Here is a 16,635-nt window from a genome sequence, read left to right on the forward strand (position 1 = left end):
AAGTTAGCAATGGTTTCTTTGCGATCTAAGATGAGAGCTGCTTCCCCACTGCCTAAGCCCTGACCTTGTAGACAAGCCCCAGCACTTGGCTTGCCATAGACCAAAATGAGCCTGAAGTGAGGATCCCTGATTGACTCTGAAGTGTCAGCTCTGATTAATAGCATTTTGGAAACACGGATAATGGGTGGTTTGCTTTGTCTTCTTGGGAGATGGTTGTTGTGTTGGGAATCTTCTAAAACAAATGAAAAGGATCTTACGGTAAAAAGCAAGTTTATTCCATAGGCTTATAAGGCTTTTCTTTTTTAAAAAAATTCACTATTCAGATTGTCTAAAGATGTTAAGAATGTACTTCTGTTTGTGATGTGAATGGTTCAGGAACAATGGTAAAATTTCATAATGATTAGACACAAATTTCTAGCTAGTTGCTGTCCTCAATTAAAAACTATGTACAGTGGCCAATAGAACAGATTCTGAGCAATGCTGTGACGTTGGTTAAGTTTGTGTTTGGCCCTCCCCATCTCCCTAGGGCCCTCTCCTCACCTCTCCTTCTCTCTCTCCTCTAAAGGCCAGCTTATGATCCACTGTTTATTCTCCAACATTTCCCAATGTGCTTACATTTTATAGGGGGTGTACAGAAAGGGGAGAAACCTAGAATGCTCTTGGGAAGGAATAGTAAGCCTGGATCCTCTCAACTGTGACACATAAGAAGCTACATTTTGGCCATTTTGCCAACCCCTGAATGTCCCCATCCCACACTCCTCCTAAGGGAGCTTGAGTGTGTACTCCAGTAAAAGGATGGATCATGTTAGTCTGGGTCTCAATAACAGTTGAGACCCTTAGCCTGCCCAGTGATGCCCAGGAGAGGTCACAGGGCATCCTGAAAAACAGACAAAACAGAACCTACAGCCTGCTCCTCTCCCCGGGCGGCTCTTTGTACACATAGACCCGGGTCCACATTGTTTCTGTTCAGCACTCACAGGGGACTCAGGACAGATGCTGGTATATTAACTAAGAAAGGGCCACAAGAGAAGCTAATAGTGTCTTCCTATGTGAAGTGACTGCCCTGCTTGTCTACAGGGCATCATTAATTTCTGTTTGTATGCATTTAGAACCTTAGGAAGTCCTTCTTAGGGATTACCTAGTTCCTGGTTATTTGGTGGACAAGCCCCCTGCATTAACTTTCAAACATGGCAGCCAACCCTGGTGATTCTCCCAGCTCCCTGAACTCCTGTGTTATAGAAGTGTACGTCCCTGGCACGTGGAAGGAATGTGTTGGTCTGTATTTCACTCGCTGGTGCTCTGTCAGCTCAAGCTCCATATTCCTTTCCTCCTCAGGCACAGAAGCCCGAGCCACAGGGCATCAGGTCCCTCCCCTCTGTTCAGGACTTGCCTAACCAATCTGCTGTCACTGAGCAACATTGGGGCTGCCTGGGTGTCAACTCTGGAGAGCGTAGCACCCCGCTGCCCTCTCAACCTCGCTGCCCAAACTTCAGGCCCTGAAGGGCCCGAACCTGGAGGGATGGCAGCCGATGGGGGCATGGAAGACATTAGGAAGAAAAGGAACGGCCAAGACTCTTTTTTCTTTAACAAGCATTTAACTCTGCACCAGGAGACGCCAACACAGTATTCTCTTTCAGCCAGGTCAGCATCTGGATCTCCACGCCAGCTGGCATGGGAGGATGGGAGCTGTCAGGAATTTGATCACATCTCTGGGCTTTTAGATGGGACTTCCTGTAGGCCATGTGCAAAGCCTAAGTCAGGCAGCCCAGCAAAGGTGAAACTCACTACCATAGGGCACCTAGGAAACATGGAAATTGCTTAGCATGGGGGGTAAATGTTCTCAGGGACAGCTCTTCTTCCCACTTCTCCTTTACCACTGAGGGTTGAAGAGGAGAGGAAAGATAGGTCTAGAAAGGATACCAGAAATAGCAGCCATTCCCGTCTTGGGCAGGGGCCAAGTAAGATTTAGGACTTCAACTCTGCCTGTCTGCACAACTTGAGGTATTTATATTGTTTATTGAGGAAAATATAAACCGAGACAGTAAGATGTATCTCACCCAAGGTCCTCAACCGAAGCCCCGTCCTCTTGAGTAAATTAACAGTCTGGTACTTGTAAATTACCCCTATTACAAGTCATGCTCCAACCTCTACCGCTGTGTCTATTTCTCTGAACTTAGATGGTAAGAACATAAGCCGGGGGTGGGGTAGGGGCACCTGCCATGCCACTGTCCTTACATAAGAAAGACAGCAGGAGAGTTGCTAGTGCCTCCCAGAATGTGCCCTTGCCCGTTCAGGAAAGCCTAATGCAGGGCCAGACAGTTCTAAGGATGTGTGCAGACCTCTGTGGTTTGCCCCTGTGGGAACCCTGCCCAGCATGCACAGTCCCTGACAGTACAGTTGTGTTGCCGCTGAGATCACCTGCTTTTCCATCCACTTCTCCATCCATCCATCTGTTCACACACTCATTCATCCATGGCAGAGAAGTATCGGTGCAGCATCTTGTTTATAGGGCCATCAGGAGCTTTGATGTACCGTGGGCTCAAGAGGAAGGAAATTCTCAGATGTTGTCATGGCTGCCGTGGGGTTGGCACCGCTTTTCTCTTGGATTCGATCTCCTTGGTCTGACAGTTTCAAAGATGTTATGCCTCTGTACTCAAGAAAGCCGATGGGTTCCACCCTAGACATGGAAGCCACAGGCTCCGACAAGTGACCTTCAGAAGGGAATGCTAGGAGAGGGTTTCCCTATCCACCGGAGGTGGCTGGCAGGGGAGAATGGGCTGTGTGATCCCAGGACTGCTGTGTGGGGCACCCGGGATGCCTTCCCCCTGCCATTCGGCCCCCTGGCCCCCTCCCCCTGCCATCTCAGGCCCCAAGAGTAGCAACAGCTTGGGTCTAAGCCAGAAGATGGAAGTGGGAGTCATTTCCAAGCCAAGTCAAAAGGTTCCTGTGGCTAGGTGTTTTCACATGCTTTAGTCCCACATTTAGAAGGCTGAGGCAGGAAGACCGCAAGTTGGAGACCAAGTATGCAGAAGCCTTAAGGATGGCGCCTTACCTGCTGTTGGGATTGCCTCCAAGGACTTTCCCCTCAGGCATTGCCACCCCCACCCTGATGCCAGTTTTAAGAAAGCCAATCAAGAAAATGGTGGCTTTCCCACCTCTCTCCTGTTCCCTTGCTGTTCTGCTCATATCCTGCCCCTAAACTCCCAGTCCCCTCCGGATACACTAGAGTCCGGGACCCTCACCTTTTCCCAGCCCAGGAACAGGGAGACTTATGGAAGGGCAGCCTCATGCCAACCTCCTCCTGAAGTAGAACTAGAAAGAGAAGGAAAAAAAATACAAGTTGCCCTAAGTATGGGCAGCATGATGTTATCGTTTTCCAACCTCATGGACACCACAATCCAGTTGAGTTGCCATGGGCTGAAATGGAAGGGCCTCTCTCTCTGGAGTAGCCAGAGGCATTGGGTACCAATGGCAAGGGGATGCTAACAAGTGGGGGAAAGGCCTTTTCTAAAATGGGTCCAGCCAAAAGCAGAGTGGAGGAAACGGGAATGAAAGAGGTTGCAGTAGGCAGAGGGGGAACATGCCCAGGTGGTCAAGGCCTCTTTTCCTCCTCAACTTTTAGCACTGCCAAAGGCGTGTGAGGCGGAAGGAGACTGTTCAGGATAGGTACAGTCTTGACAGCATTTGCGTTTTACTCATGAACCCAAAGGAGCCAGTCTCTGGTAGCTAAGTGTGGAGAACAGGCTCTGAAAGTGTTAATTAAGCTAGATGCTGATGTTGCTTTCGTGGTCAGCTTAGGGAAGGACCATCCTTCAGATCATCATCCTCCAAGGCTTCATTCTCCATAGTCTGGTCCTGCTGGGTGTCCTCTGTAGCCCTGCCGATCAAAGCTCACCCGGGCCTCCCAGGCGATGCCAACCCGATGTCTCACTGTTTCTCTTTGGCTCTTCTCTCGTGTTTAGGAAGATCCCTCCTGCGGCAGATAGCCCCATGCCCTCGCCAGCAGCCCACATCACCACCCCCGTTCCAGCATCCGTTTTGCAGCCTTTCAGCAACCCCAGTGCTGTGTATCTTCCTTCAGCTCCCATCAGCTCGAGACTCACCTCTTCTTACATAATGACATCAGCCATGCTCTCAGACGCAGCTTTTGTGGCATCGCCGGACCCACGCGTCCTCATGTCCCACACCACAGCTTTCCCCCATGTGGCTGCAACCCTGAGCATCATGGACTCAACCTTCAAGGCCCCATCCGCCGTGTCCCCGATACCAGCTGTCATTCCTTCCCCATCCCACAAGCCATCCAAAACCAAAACCAGCAAATCCTCAAAAGTGAAAGACCTGTCCGCTCGTAGCGACGAATCTCCAAGTAACAAAAAGAGGAAGCCGCAGTCCTCTATTTCCTCCTCCTCCTTATCCTTGCAGGCTTCCCTCTCGTCTCCATTGTCAGGGCCTCACAAAAAGAACTGCGTTCTGAATGCCAGTTCTGCTTTGAACTCCTATCAGGCAGCCCCTCCCTATAACAGTTTGTCTGTGCACAACTCAAATAACGGGGTAAGCCCACTCAGTGCCAAGCTGGAGCCCTCAGGACGGACCTCACTGCCCAGTGGCCCCATGGACATAGTGAGACAGGTGGGCGCTGTGGGTGGCAGCAGTGGCTCCTGTCCCCTCTCCGTGCCCTCCCTTGCACTCCATGCAGGGGACCTCTCTCTGGCCTCACACAATGCTGTGTCTTCTCTGCCCCTCTCTTTTGACAAATCAGAAGGAAAAAAGCGTAAGAATTCAAGTCCTAGTAGCAAAGCCTGTAAGATCACTAAAATGCCTGGTATGAATAGCGTTCACAAAAAGAACCCACCCAGCCTTCTTGCACCGGTGCCCGATCCCGTTAACAGCGCCACCTCTCGGCAGGTAAGGGAGCTCCTGGCACTGCCTTCATCGGCTCTGGGGGGCAGGGGGAGCTGGGCAGCGCCCTTGCTTGGCCAGGTGGCTCAGACAGGCAACACAAGCATGTCTCCTTTTTCCGGGTTCCCCGTAGGCTCCGAGAGTTCTTGGTAGGACTTTGCTAATCTCTATGGCAAGCACTTTACAGTCATCACTTCCTTTAGTCCTCACAACAACCCAGGACAAAATGGCCAGGGGTACAAAATGGCCGTCACTTAACAGATGGGTAAACCGAGGCACAAAGAGTCTCTGAGTTCCCCCATTCATTTTGAATGTTTCATACCTTGAGGTTTTATACGAGATCTATTTCATTAAAGAGTTGTGTTGCTAAGAAGTTTGCTCTGATCTGTTGGAATCCCCTTGGGATGAGCCTGAAACCCAGGCTGGTTAAATGATGCCAGGTACCACCTGGAGTGGCAGCCTGAGCAGCCAGCTCCCAGGTGATTGTCCTCACCTCATCAAGCTGCCCTCCCTTCCTAACACATGACATAGCTTGTCCCTCCCTAATGCAAAACTGCACCTTGCACCCAGTGGCAAAGGAGTGCTCAGTGCCAGGTTACCCACAAAAGCGTGAACCGTAAGGAAGCTGGGAGGTGCGAATGGCCCAAGAATAGCTATATCTTTCCTTGGACTTTGCTCCAGTTACCAATCCAGGCTATCTCCTTGGACTGGGAGGGCTACTGATGACAGCTCTAGGCCTACCAGATGGGAGCTGAGAGCAGGGCCCCCAGGTTCCTTCGCCTGCTCTGAGCAGACTTTGAGAGCTATTCTGGAAGCAAGAGTAGCCCAGGTTTACCACCATGGAGCTAACACCAGACCCCAAGGCCAGCAGCCCACTTAGGGATAGGGACTTTGGAGATACGGGAGAGGATTATTAAAGAATGGTTTAATGCAGCAGTTCTCAAACCTTCCTAGTACTGTGACCCTTTTATAGCTCCTCATGTTGTGGTGACCCCAAATATAAAATTACTTTTGTTGCCACTTCATAACTGTAATTTTGCTACTTTTATGAATCATAATGTAAACATCTGATGTATAGGATATCCGATACGCATCCCCTGTGAAGTGTTATTCCCCAAAGGGAACATGGAGAACCACTTCTCTAATGTTTTGTGTCACCATATGTGACACTTAGCAAAACCCCAAGAAGAGCACCTCTTGTGAGCGTATTCATAAGCACCAACAGGACCAGACAGCTGCAGTCTTGGCTGGAAAGTGACATGAGACACCAGTCCTCCAAAGTCATATACAGCCAGCACCCTCCAGATCCTACCTGGAGATTAAACAATACCCCCTGTAGACTCAGGAGGCGGCACACATGGCTTCTTAGACTGGAATGTGTACCCACAACACACCTAGAGATCTAGGTGAATAGGCAGGTTGAAGGTGAGCAGGGAGTCTGTGTTTCCAACAGGCTGCTATGCAGGACCACTCCCCCAGCTTGTGGCCCTCCCCTGGTTGTAGCAAAGTCATATTGCTTTCCTCATTTTAGATCAAGTTCTAGCAGTGGACTGGATGTAACTGATGGCCCCTGTCCCCAAACACTTCAGATCCAGGAACTCAACACCTAACCTGTTCTTAACCCATTTTATACATGACCCGAGCAAGGCACAGGATGGTTACAGGTTCCCAGCTGGGACATAAACCCAGGAGTTGGGCTTAAACTCAGGCTCTTGGCCCCTTCAAGTCTTCAGTGCCTATGTCTGGGAGTACTGGCCTGTTGGCTCCCAGATGTCTGAAATGCTTAGTCAGGGTGATGAGTCAGCAAAATTAGCAGGCGAAAGAGCAGATAAACCTCTCCCCAGAGAGTGTGCATCAGGAGAGCCTTGACAAGTGCCTGCAGGCCAGGCAGTACCCAACCCCCAACATGATGATAGCTCGATACTTGTCACTGGGCCACTGAGAAATAGCTTTGGCTAGACTCAGCACTGGGCATTTTCAAGTACTAGGGAAAGGAAAATGCCTTTGGCATCTGCTGTCATTTCTGTCAGAAGGCAGAGAAGAGAGCTCAAGAAACCTAAGATGAGAGCCAGGTATCAGTGGTCCATGTGTAATCAGTCCCAGCACTGGGAAGATGGAGGTACGAGGATCTGGAGTTCAAGGTCAACCTCAGCTACATATCGAATTCCAGGCCAGCCTGGGCTACATGAGGTGAGATCCTGTCTCTAAAAAAGAAATCCAAAATGAAGCTGTGTGTCTTGCAGACAGCTTGCAGTTTCTTCTTACTGTATCTGGGAAGTAAAAAGCCAGAATTTCCCACTGAGGTATTACGTTGAACTCAGAGCAGGACTGTGAAAGACAGGTATGGGCCTATGTGCAAAGGGGGGATGAAAGTAGTGGAGGAGCTGTTTTGAGGTTGGGGGCAAAGAGCTGGGGTTATAAGACTGTCATCAGCTCCTCTCAGAACCCACCCAACCAGGGGCTAAGAACAGCTGCACAGAAAGGATATATATGTTCCCAGGCTTGTCATCACAGGGATACTGTCAGGCAGGGAAAAGTACCCCTCTCCTCCTGCCCTGTACGTACAAGGGCAGCCCAGCAAGATGGCTGGGTTTTGGAAGAACAAGAGGCTAAATGCTGATCTTCTAACCAGACAGACCTGGCGCTTTATCTGTAGCACACCCAAGGGACCAGGATTAGAAATGGAGTGGGCTTGCACTGTGGTCAGAGGCCCATGAGCTTGTGGGTTCTTGAGGTAGAGAGAGACATGTGCTGTCTCCTGCAGTGTGCACATCTGAAGAGCAAAACTAAGAGCTCCCATCACTGTTTATCTCTGAGAGGTGGGCATGCTCAAAGCCCCCCATAAACTGTTGCCCCTTTTCCTGCCATGCCAGAATTAGGGGAATAAGGCATGGGGTACTAGTCTACTCTTCTGCCCCGACAACAACATATGACACCAGAGGGTCCTTCCCAAGTTGCCTCTGTGTCTGAATGGGGGGTTCATGGTGTCTTTCAGGTTGGAAAAAATAGCAGCCTAGCTTTGTCACAATCCAGTCCTTCAAGTATATCCAGCCCAGGACACAGCCGACAGGTAAGTTTCTAGGGGTGGAGGGACCCACATAAAGCTAACATCCAATCAGTAAGAATGTACACAAAAGTCAGACCCTAGTTCACATCTCACCTCCAGCTAAGAAGATAACCTGGCTTCCAAACATTAGAACTTCTAGTTATCACCTTTGGGTCCTTGAACAATTTGATTTTCTATGCTTCCATTTCTTCCTCTGTTAAGTGGGGATCATGATGGTCCCTAAGGTCCTATGACCTATATGATAATTAAATCAGTTTACTCATGTAAAGTCTCTAAAAATGAGCAAAAGAAAAAAAAAAACAAAAACAAAAAAGAAAGACCCTACTCTCTGGCACATAGTAAAGTCAACTGTTAGCTACAGTGATTGTTATTACCAGCTCTTTGGTTTGTTAGTTGACACATTGATACTACCTGCTAAGCTCCTCATGGATGTGAAACAGTATAGCAGAAGGGTATAGCTCGGGGTGTGTGTCAGCCACTGCCTTCTCCAAGGCCCCTGGTGAACTGTAGTTCCCATTCAGTGTGTGCTTTCAGAGTGGGAACATTCAGTGGTTTTGTAAAGTACTCAGTGTGGAAGCTCAGCGATCAGTGACTTTATCCAAAGGAGCATGTGTGCATGGTCAAGGGGAAAAGTGGGGAGGCAGTAAGTTATGAAAGTACGTGGAGTAGAGAATACAAACCAAGTTGGTGTGCTGCCTCAGACATACGGTCCTCATTCTTGGTTTGCCCTTTTGGAACTTTCCCAAAAGAGTTTGACCAAAGATTAAGGGTGGAGATGTTTTGCCATCCCCAGAGGTTGGAGGACCCCTGGGGTCACTTTGTGCAACTGAGCAGCTGCAGCCAGTTGCTTTACTAGTCCAGAAGAGTTCTAGAGGTTGCTCTGCATGCCTGGAGAACGCACCTTTACCCTTGCAAGCACAGCTCATAGCTGTTGCTCCAGATAGGGACTCCAATGCTGGCAGTTGCTGGCAGTTGGCTGTATTAAGAATGTTACGACAGCAGCTACTACTTACGTGAGAGCCTCTGTCTGCAGGCCCTGTGCTTGCCCTTCACAGACATCACAGTCATTGGAGCTTTGTAGCAACTCTGTGAGGGACAAGATTGTACTCCGCTGATAAGTGAAGACAGCCACCCTGAGAGGATGAGTTACTTGCACCCCAAATTTCCAAAACCCCTCTGCTTAACCCAGGGCTAGATGCCTTCATTATGTAACTCATGGTGTTGCTTATGTTATGTAGAAAAAAAAACAATAAAAATGAAGATACAAAGAGAGCATGCAGGCATCCCAGCCCTCTATCCAGGAGAGATCTCATGAATGCCCTCTACACTTGTCCCCTTGTTTCCCTCAAGCCTTGGAGCACATGGACGCCCTATAGCATCGTCTTAGTTTCAAAGTAAGATCACTCTTAGCCAGGTATAGGCCGTGGGCTCTTTAACTTTTTGTGACATACAAGAAAGCCAAGGTTCCCTCCTGGATCCTCATGGGTCATCCTGAACGAGACAACTTTTTCTTTTCTTTCCTAGAAGAATACAAGCAGAATGGGAAGGATAAGGACTCTTCCCTAACAAGATGGTGAAGCCACTTCAAACAAGCCTGCTTGTCACCCTCCCCAGGAGACTAAGTCTGGAGAAGGGAGGGTGCCGCTGGCCTATAGAGGGGAGTGTTTCCTGGATACTGCCTATAGCTCTGGCCCTTCTTCCTCCTCTTCTTCCTCCTCCTCTTCTTCCTCCTCCTCTTCCTCCTCCTCCTCCTCTTCTTCTTCTTCTAACGTGGATTTAGTTTTTAAAAGGCAAAAGAACCTGAATTTAAGATTTACAGAAAACAGTGTTTTCTCTGTTTTTGTTTTTATTTGTCATGTCTTATTCATTTTTCTACATTTGGGGTTACGCCCCTTGCTCCTGATGCTGCTAGTGCACCGCCATTTTGCTCCAGCCCTGCGAACAGAGGTTGCAAACTGTCGGTTCTGGTTCCGGGTCCCGGTTCCGGTTTGGCACAGGTGGAAGCTCTTGAATTTTAGCACTTGCAGAGCTCATTCTCTCCCGAGTCCTTTCTGAGTACTTTCCTACCCTGCCCTTCCATTCTACCTGACAATTATTGTGCTCCAATGGCCACAAGAAGTTGTTGGCTCCCACCAGCAGCTCTGGACGGCGAGCTGGAGGAGGGGCTTACTGGGGAGGAGCCTATGCTTGGAGTTGGGACCTTGCAAGGGGTGGGGGCGGTAGGGAGCGTGCGGAGGGGTTGGGGAGGAGAGTGAGTGGTGGTGGTGGTTCAGCTTCCACTGGTTTCTGCAGCTCTCTCTATTCTGAGCCAAATTCCAGCTGCTAAAGTGAGGTCTCTGGCCCTTTAATGGTGTGGTTTACTCATGGCCAAGGCCCAGCTGTGCCCTTCAGAAAAGACTTAAAATGTTGGGAACCCGATGGCTGTGATGGTCAGAGCCTGTTTGGAATATACTCTGAAAAGTCCTTTTCAGGACACAGTGCACAATTTCTTTTAAATCTGGGTCAGTTGAAAGCCAATAGGAACCAGGGAAGCCACTCCGTGAAGTGGTGCAGTGACCTAAGGAGGTTCTGGGGCCAGGAAGGGTCCTCAGAAAGAAAGTCTGCAAGGAGGGTTTTGTGCCAAACCCCTTGTGGGAATAAGAAGTAGCATTGGTAGCACAGTCACACCTGAGATATGCTTGCAACTCAGCGCATTTCATCTTCAGATGCGCTGACTCAGGCAGGCCAGAGCATAGAGAAGAGGCAGGGGCAGCGGGGAGGTACTGGAGCCCCACAGAAATCAAGCTGTTCACACTGGAGTTTTGAAAGAAACATCCGTACCATTAAGTTCTGATGAGGAATCAGGAAGAGAGTTCGCCAACATGGAGCGGGTGTTCCGTGCTTTGATCTGCCAGACATTCTGTGCCATCTTGAAATCAGAAGTGAATGCTGGTTTTGCAGCTGGGCACACCCCTCCTTGCCTTCCCGAAGCTTTCCTTCCCATTCCTTTTCTCCCAACCCAAAGATCAGACTACTGTTACGGTTTGGAATCTGCAAGGACGGGAGGCAAAGGGAGAGATTTCCCTCGATGGAATTGCACTGACAGTGTTTCTTACAGGATTCCTAAACTTTTAAATAGAAAATGAAGATTTTTTTTTTAAAGTCAGGAGTTTATATTAAGCAAGTACTAACTAGGACATTGGTTAGGATTATTTTGTTTTTCTTTCTCCACTGTTAAAAGTGCACTTATATGCTGGTTAATTTACGTCTTGGGGGAAAAAAGACTGCAAATTCAAGGGGCAATTGTTACTTTTTATTTTTGTTTCTTTTTGGGTTTTGTTTTTTTTAAGGTTAAGGCAGATTTTAAGACTTATAAATGTTTAAGAAATTATAAACAAGGTTAGATCCTTTGCGAAAAAAGTTTAGAAGATATTCTTAAAGTAAATTTTTATAGTGTTAATTTTGTAATAATTTATGTTTTACTATATTACAGAGCTAACTGACCAGAATAGTTTCAGAAACAATATGAAACTTAGGAAAGTTTAAGCAATGTTTATATTTTTAAAATGTTCTTTGAATTATGTTTTTATTGTACATTTCTTCAGACTCAAAAGTGTGTACATATCTTTGTTATTTTTGCACAATTTTTGTCTTGTTCGGTTTTAGATGTCGTTTTATATATAAATATATATAAATACATAATTTATTTTGAGTTGTAAAACTTGCAGGATTAAAAACAAAACAAGTCTCAGCAACAGAATAAGCCTCTGGCCCATAAACTCTTCTACTCAAAGAGGGAAAACAAAGGTTGAGAGGTGAAATAGCGGGCTTGTGAGAAACAGCGGCTCCGTAGCGACCTAGGGAGCAAGCAGGCTTCAGCACCGGTTCGCACGGAGCCAAGCCGCGCATCGGAGGTTAGAAGAAAGAGGCTTTCCACGCAAAAGCTGCTTACTTCCTTGAGTGACTGCTTTGACCAAAAGGTGAGGACAATTCCAGAAAACTGAGCAAAAAGGGAAAACCCACGGTATTTCTTCTTTCACAGTCATCCCCGCGTTTACTTTCTGATGTATTAAATGCTTGCAGCTAGGGGGGGGAAATGGAACGCAAAGAAGAGATTTCCTTTGGATTTGTTCTCATGGAATTCAACTGGACCAACCCCTAAAACATCCGGAGAGCGGTACCCTTTGGGTCTTTCTGTTCCCCATACCCCACTCAGCCTTCTGTTTCTGCCCCTTGGCCGCTCACACTCCTGTCCACCTGGGGAGCTCCTGACACGTCGCCAGCCACAGAGGCTCTGGATGTTAAGCATAATGCAATGCATAGACCTGTCAGCCATATAAGATTAAAAATCAAAAAAATCGAGTTGGATAACTTGTATGCCTTCTTTTGTATCGATGTACCAACTGTAAATAACGCTGATCAACCTTTGTAGAAAATAGTTTATACAGCGTATTCTATTATTGCTGATTCTCAGTGAACTCTTGTTTTAAAAAGAAAAAGGAAAAAAATGAAATTTTCTATTTACACCTTATATTTTGTTATGCTGTCAGCCCATGGCACCTTAACAGAATTCTGTGGGTTTTATGTAGCTGGTCAGTCATGGGGTAAATTAAATAACTATTGTTGCACAGACGAGAATTTGCACCTGTTCATCTGTCCTTTCCTACTAACCAATTTTAGAAGCTTTTCCAGAAGAATTTTGAAGAGAGCATGTCCAATCATATTCAACAAAGGCCACACTCAAGGAGTGGGCTTCTTTTCTATAATCCCTATTTTGTAACACTAAATATTTTCCTCCTTTGTCCCGCACCTTTATGAATTAGCACTCTCAGATAGAATCCATTCCATGCCTGTGATGTTGTAAGCAGATAAATGTCTGAAGTAGGTGTAAATAGTAAACTCTATGGCTTACAGTTTTTAAAAGAAAGAACAAATATGTATCTATTGATACTACCGTGGTTCAGCACCAGGTCTGGAAATATTCTCCAGTAAGTGATTGTATTTTTTTTTTTTTTTTGCTTTTTTTTTTTGTAACATGGCTTTGTAAATAAAATAATTTATATGTTTGTAAAAAAAAAAGGTCTTCTGTTTTTTATAAACTTTATGACGTTACATTTCGTTTTCCTTGTGAATGGAGGTATTCTCATCAGAATACCCCCTTTCCAAGGGGGCATCTATTCATGGCAGGAGACGACAGAGTAGATGGTGAATCCATCGGACAAATATTTACAGAACCGCTGCTGGGCCTGCCTTTGAGCTCACTGACAAGAAATAGACAGCTACTTTCCAGAGGCAGCTCAGTTGAAGGGAGAGCAAATAATAGCACATGATGTTGTGTGCAATCCCAGAGCCTAGCAAGTGCTGTGGTGGGAAGGACTGCGCTACGTATGTGGGAGGGAAAATGACTGCAGAAGCTGGGACAACATGGAGTTCTCCACTTGGGGAGTTGGGGAGTTCTCCTGAAGAAAAGGTGGAGACCCTGTCTCTGAGAGACAGAGAAGAAAGATAGCAGGAGAGAGAGAGAGAGAGAGAGAGAGAGAGAGAGAGAGAGAGAGAGAGAAATGAATATGAATATAGATGAATATAGCCTTGGGGTTCTGGGATAAAGGTAACTGTGAAGAGAAGTGAGCAGGCTAAGACACATTTTAGACAGCAGTCAGACTTGCTTAGATGAAGAAGGCCTCCTCAGCCTCAACAGAGAAACCATGTTGGGTGCAGACACCGTTTCTTCTGAGGTAAAAAACGCAAGGCGGAAAGGGCTGTGTTTTGGCTGCATCTGTCTTGTGATCTCCACAGAAGCAGCCTGAGGTACTCTAGTGGTTCAGTGTTTACTTAGTGCAGAAAACCCTGTGCAAAATAAGAGGCTCAAATCTCCATACTCACATCCCACATTCAACACCTCCTTGAAACTACCCAGGCCAGCACTGGCATGTCTATCCGAAAGGCTGCCCGATGTGTAAAAGGTTGCACTTTGCAGAACCATTCCATGGCCATTATGGTGCAGGCAGTTGGTAGGGGCAGGAACCCAGGGGTCGTGCTGAGGAATTTTTTTCAGGGTATAGGTTAAGCCTCCAACTGTGGAGTTGAGGAAGACCTTGAACTTCTGATTCTGCTTGCCTCACCTCTCAAGCTTATGGTGCGTATGTTGGAAAGGGCAGAGTAGCTAAGCACAAAGGCGAGCCTAGGCTGCAGCTTTTGACTACACTCTGAGTTATCACAAAATCACGATCTTCTTGAATTCATGTCACACTCTTAGAAACAGATGCTGAGAGACCTAAGTGATGTTTATGCAGTCCTCAAGAAAAAGAAATTCATCAGCAGTGTGCAGAGCACGGCTTGATGTACATTCTATGTCTACTGAACATGTGCACGTGAGCAAAGTTCTGAAGATGGACACGGTCCTGACAGAGCTCACACTCAGATTAACCCAAAGGAGCCTCCCCCACCTCCCATGAGATGCCCCAGTAAAAAATAAGAGATTGTCTATAAGTCAGGCTCACAGAAGGTGAAGCTGTCGCCAGCAAAACCAAAGAAACAAAAGTGGACCGGGAATACATACAGTGAAAAGTAATACAAATGAACATTTTTTTTAAGGTTCTGTTTTGTACGTGTGCATTTGCTTATATGAAGCTTGCTGTATAAGGTCGACTACATCAAGAGAGCACGGCGAGGGTCAGAAGATGGGTCAGTCAGTAACGTGCCTCACAGGTATAAAGACCTGCTTCTGATCTCCAGTACCTGCATAAACAGCCATGCTCAGCTGAGCATGCCTGGAATCCCAGTGCTGGGGAGACAGAGTAAAGGAAGATCTCCGGGGCTTGCCTGCCAGCCACCCTAGTCCTGTGACCCTTCTAAGGCGGCCACAGCCTGATTGGCTTAAAACCACAAGGGTATTCTCTCTCTCGGGTTTGTTCCTAGATTTTTTTTTCTGTGCACATGGCTGCTTTGTTCGCAGTGCGAGGGAGCAAACTCTGTCTTTTTACATTTACTATTTATTCTGGAGGGGCGTGCCGAGGTAAACATTTGGAGATCAGAGAGCAGCTTGGAGAACTGGGTTCTCACCTGGATCCTGGGATTTGGAGTTCAGAGAGCTTGAAGGAGTTGGTTCTTACCTTCTGCCTGGATCCTGGGAAGTGGCTTGACTGCAGACACCTTTTCCCACAGAGCCATCTCACTTACCCTAAACCCAGAGCTGTGTAAATGTTACACAAGTGCTCTGCACCAAGCTGTGCCCTCTGCTCTCTTACCCCGAAGTTCCAAAGGCCAGAAATCTCTGGTGGAGATAAAGTCTCTGGAGGGGAATTCTTTTCCTCTCCCACTGCTGGCTGCTGGCAGTGCTTGGCTTAGGGACACATCACCTTAGAATGTCCCCACCTTCACATGGGCCCCGGCACCGTCTTCTGTCATTGGATTCAAGGCCTGTCCTTCATCTTAGATGATCTCTGGCAATGGTTTATTTAATTACATTGTAAATCTCCTTTTACCAAATTAGGTCACACTCACAGCTTCTCCGGGTTAGAATTTAGAGATGCCTTTGGCAAATCACCATTCAGCAACTACAGCAACCTTAGCGAAGCAGGCATGGTGGCATTGGAGGGGACAGCGGTGTCCTGGAGTGCCCTAGAGCAAGGAATCAATCACATATGAACACAAATATCCTAGGTGACAAGGCACCAAGGGAATTTGGGGTTGGGCAGAAAGGGGAGAGTATTTCCTTGTTTTCCAACGAAGGAGAAGCCCGTAGGACCTTAAGCTGGTGAGACAGTAGGTAACAGTGAGGTTGAAGAAGCAAGAGAAAATGGCATAGTGCGTCAGCCCTGTCCTCCCGCCATAGCCACTGTCGAGCAGCTGGAGAGGCGTTGGTGCCCGGTGGACAGGCAAGTACAGGGTAAGTACTCATAAAAGTCTGTGGTGGAATGGTTCTTAGAGACAAGCACAGTGGGTGTGTGGATTCGATTGCCAAAAAGATGGAGCATTTTGAAAGCAGTAAGTTTTTATGTTTGTTTTTCCTTCTGCTCTGGAAGAGAAGTTTGGGCATAGCTGATGACAGAAACACTGAGACCGACTTCAACACCAGAGACAGCGCGGTGGCTCATCAGGAGTGGTAGGAAGAAAAGCACAGTAATGAGAACATTGGCTCATCAGTGGTGGAGTATGTCCTGAGCAGTTCTCTTGGGAAAGTAGAATCACACCATCCAGGGGCTGGGGAGATGACCCAGCAGGTAAGAGCACTGACTGCTCTTCCAAAGGACCCAAGTTCAATTTCCAACATCCACAGGGCAGCTTCCAACTGTAACTTCAGTCCCAGGGGATATGACGCCCTCTACTGACCTCCTTGGGCACTGCATGCACGTGTTCATTCATACGAGCGTTTAAAACACCCACACATATGATGAAACAAATTTCCACTGTCTCCTTGGACAGGAATCAGCTACAAAAATGAGTCAACTCAGCTTAATGAGCAAACAACAAATATTAATGCGGCTGCCTCCCCCCCCCCGCTTTTGTTTTTCATTACTGTGTTCAATTATCTTTATCACAAACATTTTACACGCAAGCATCTCAAAGAATTGGTTAAAGTAGTAGCATCTCTTGGCTTAGTAATTGAATGTTTTGTTGAGACATACAGAATCAGGGAGCGAGAGGGAGAACCATGTAAAGCAAGAGTAGTTACTGGCCTTGGCCAGAAA

At 47.3% G+C, this 16,635-nt stretch overlaps 1 protein-coding gene across 49 annotated transcripts in view; it reads left to right on the top strand.

Annotated features, from left to right (window-relative positions):
* Atxn7l1 (ataxin 7-like 1) overlaps nucleotides 1-13,024 on the top strand; it is a 224,316-nt gene extending 211,292 nt beyond the window's left edge. For 19 of the 49 annotated variants that reach the window (NM_001427851.1, XM_087553734.1, XM_087553736.1 and 16 more), the window contains 2 exon segments: nucleotides 1,336-1,641; nucleotides 3,963-5,272. In NM_001427851.1, coding sequence (NP_001414780.1) covers nucleotides 1,336-1,641; nucleotides 3,963-5,052 — 1,396 coding nt within the window. In that variant the 3' untranslated portion in view covers nucleotides 5,053-5,272. 49 annotated transcript variants of the gene reach the window in all.
* The last annotated feature ends 3,611 nt before the right edge of the window (nucleotides 13,025-16,635 follow it).

Source organism: Rattus norvegicus, chromosome 6 (assembly GCF_021556685.1).
Source record: "Rattus norvegicus strain SHRSP/BbbUtx chromosome 6, alternate assembly SHRSP_T2T, whole genome shotgun sequence".
Classification (NCBI taxonomy): Eukaryota; Metazoa; Chordata; class Mammalia; order Rodentia; family Muridae; genus Rattus; species Rattus norvegicus.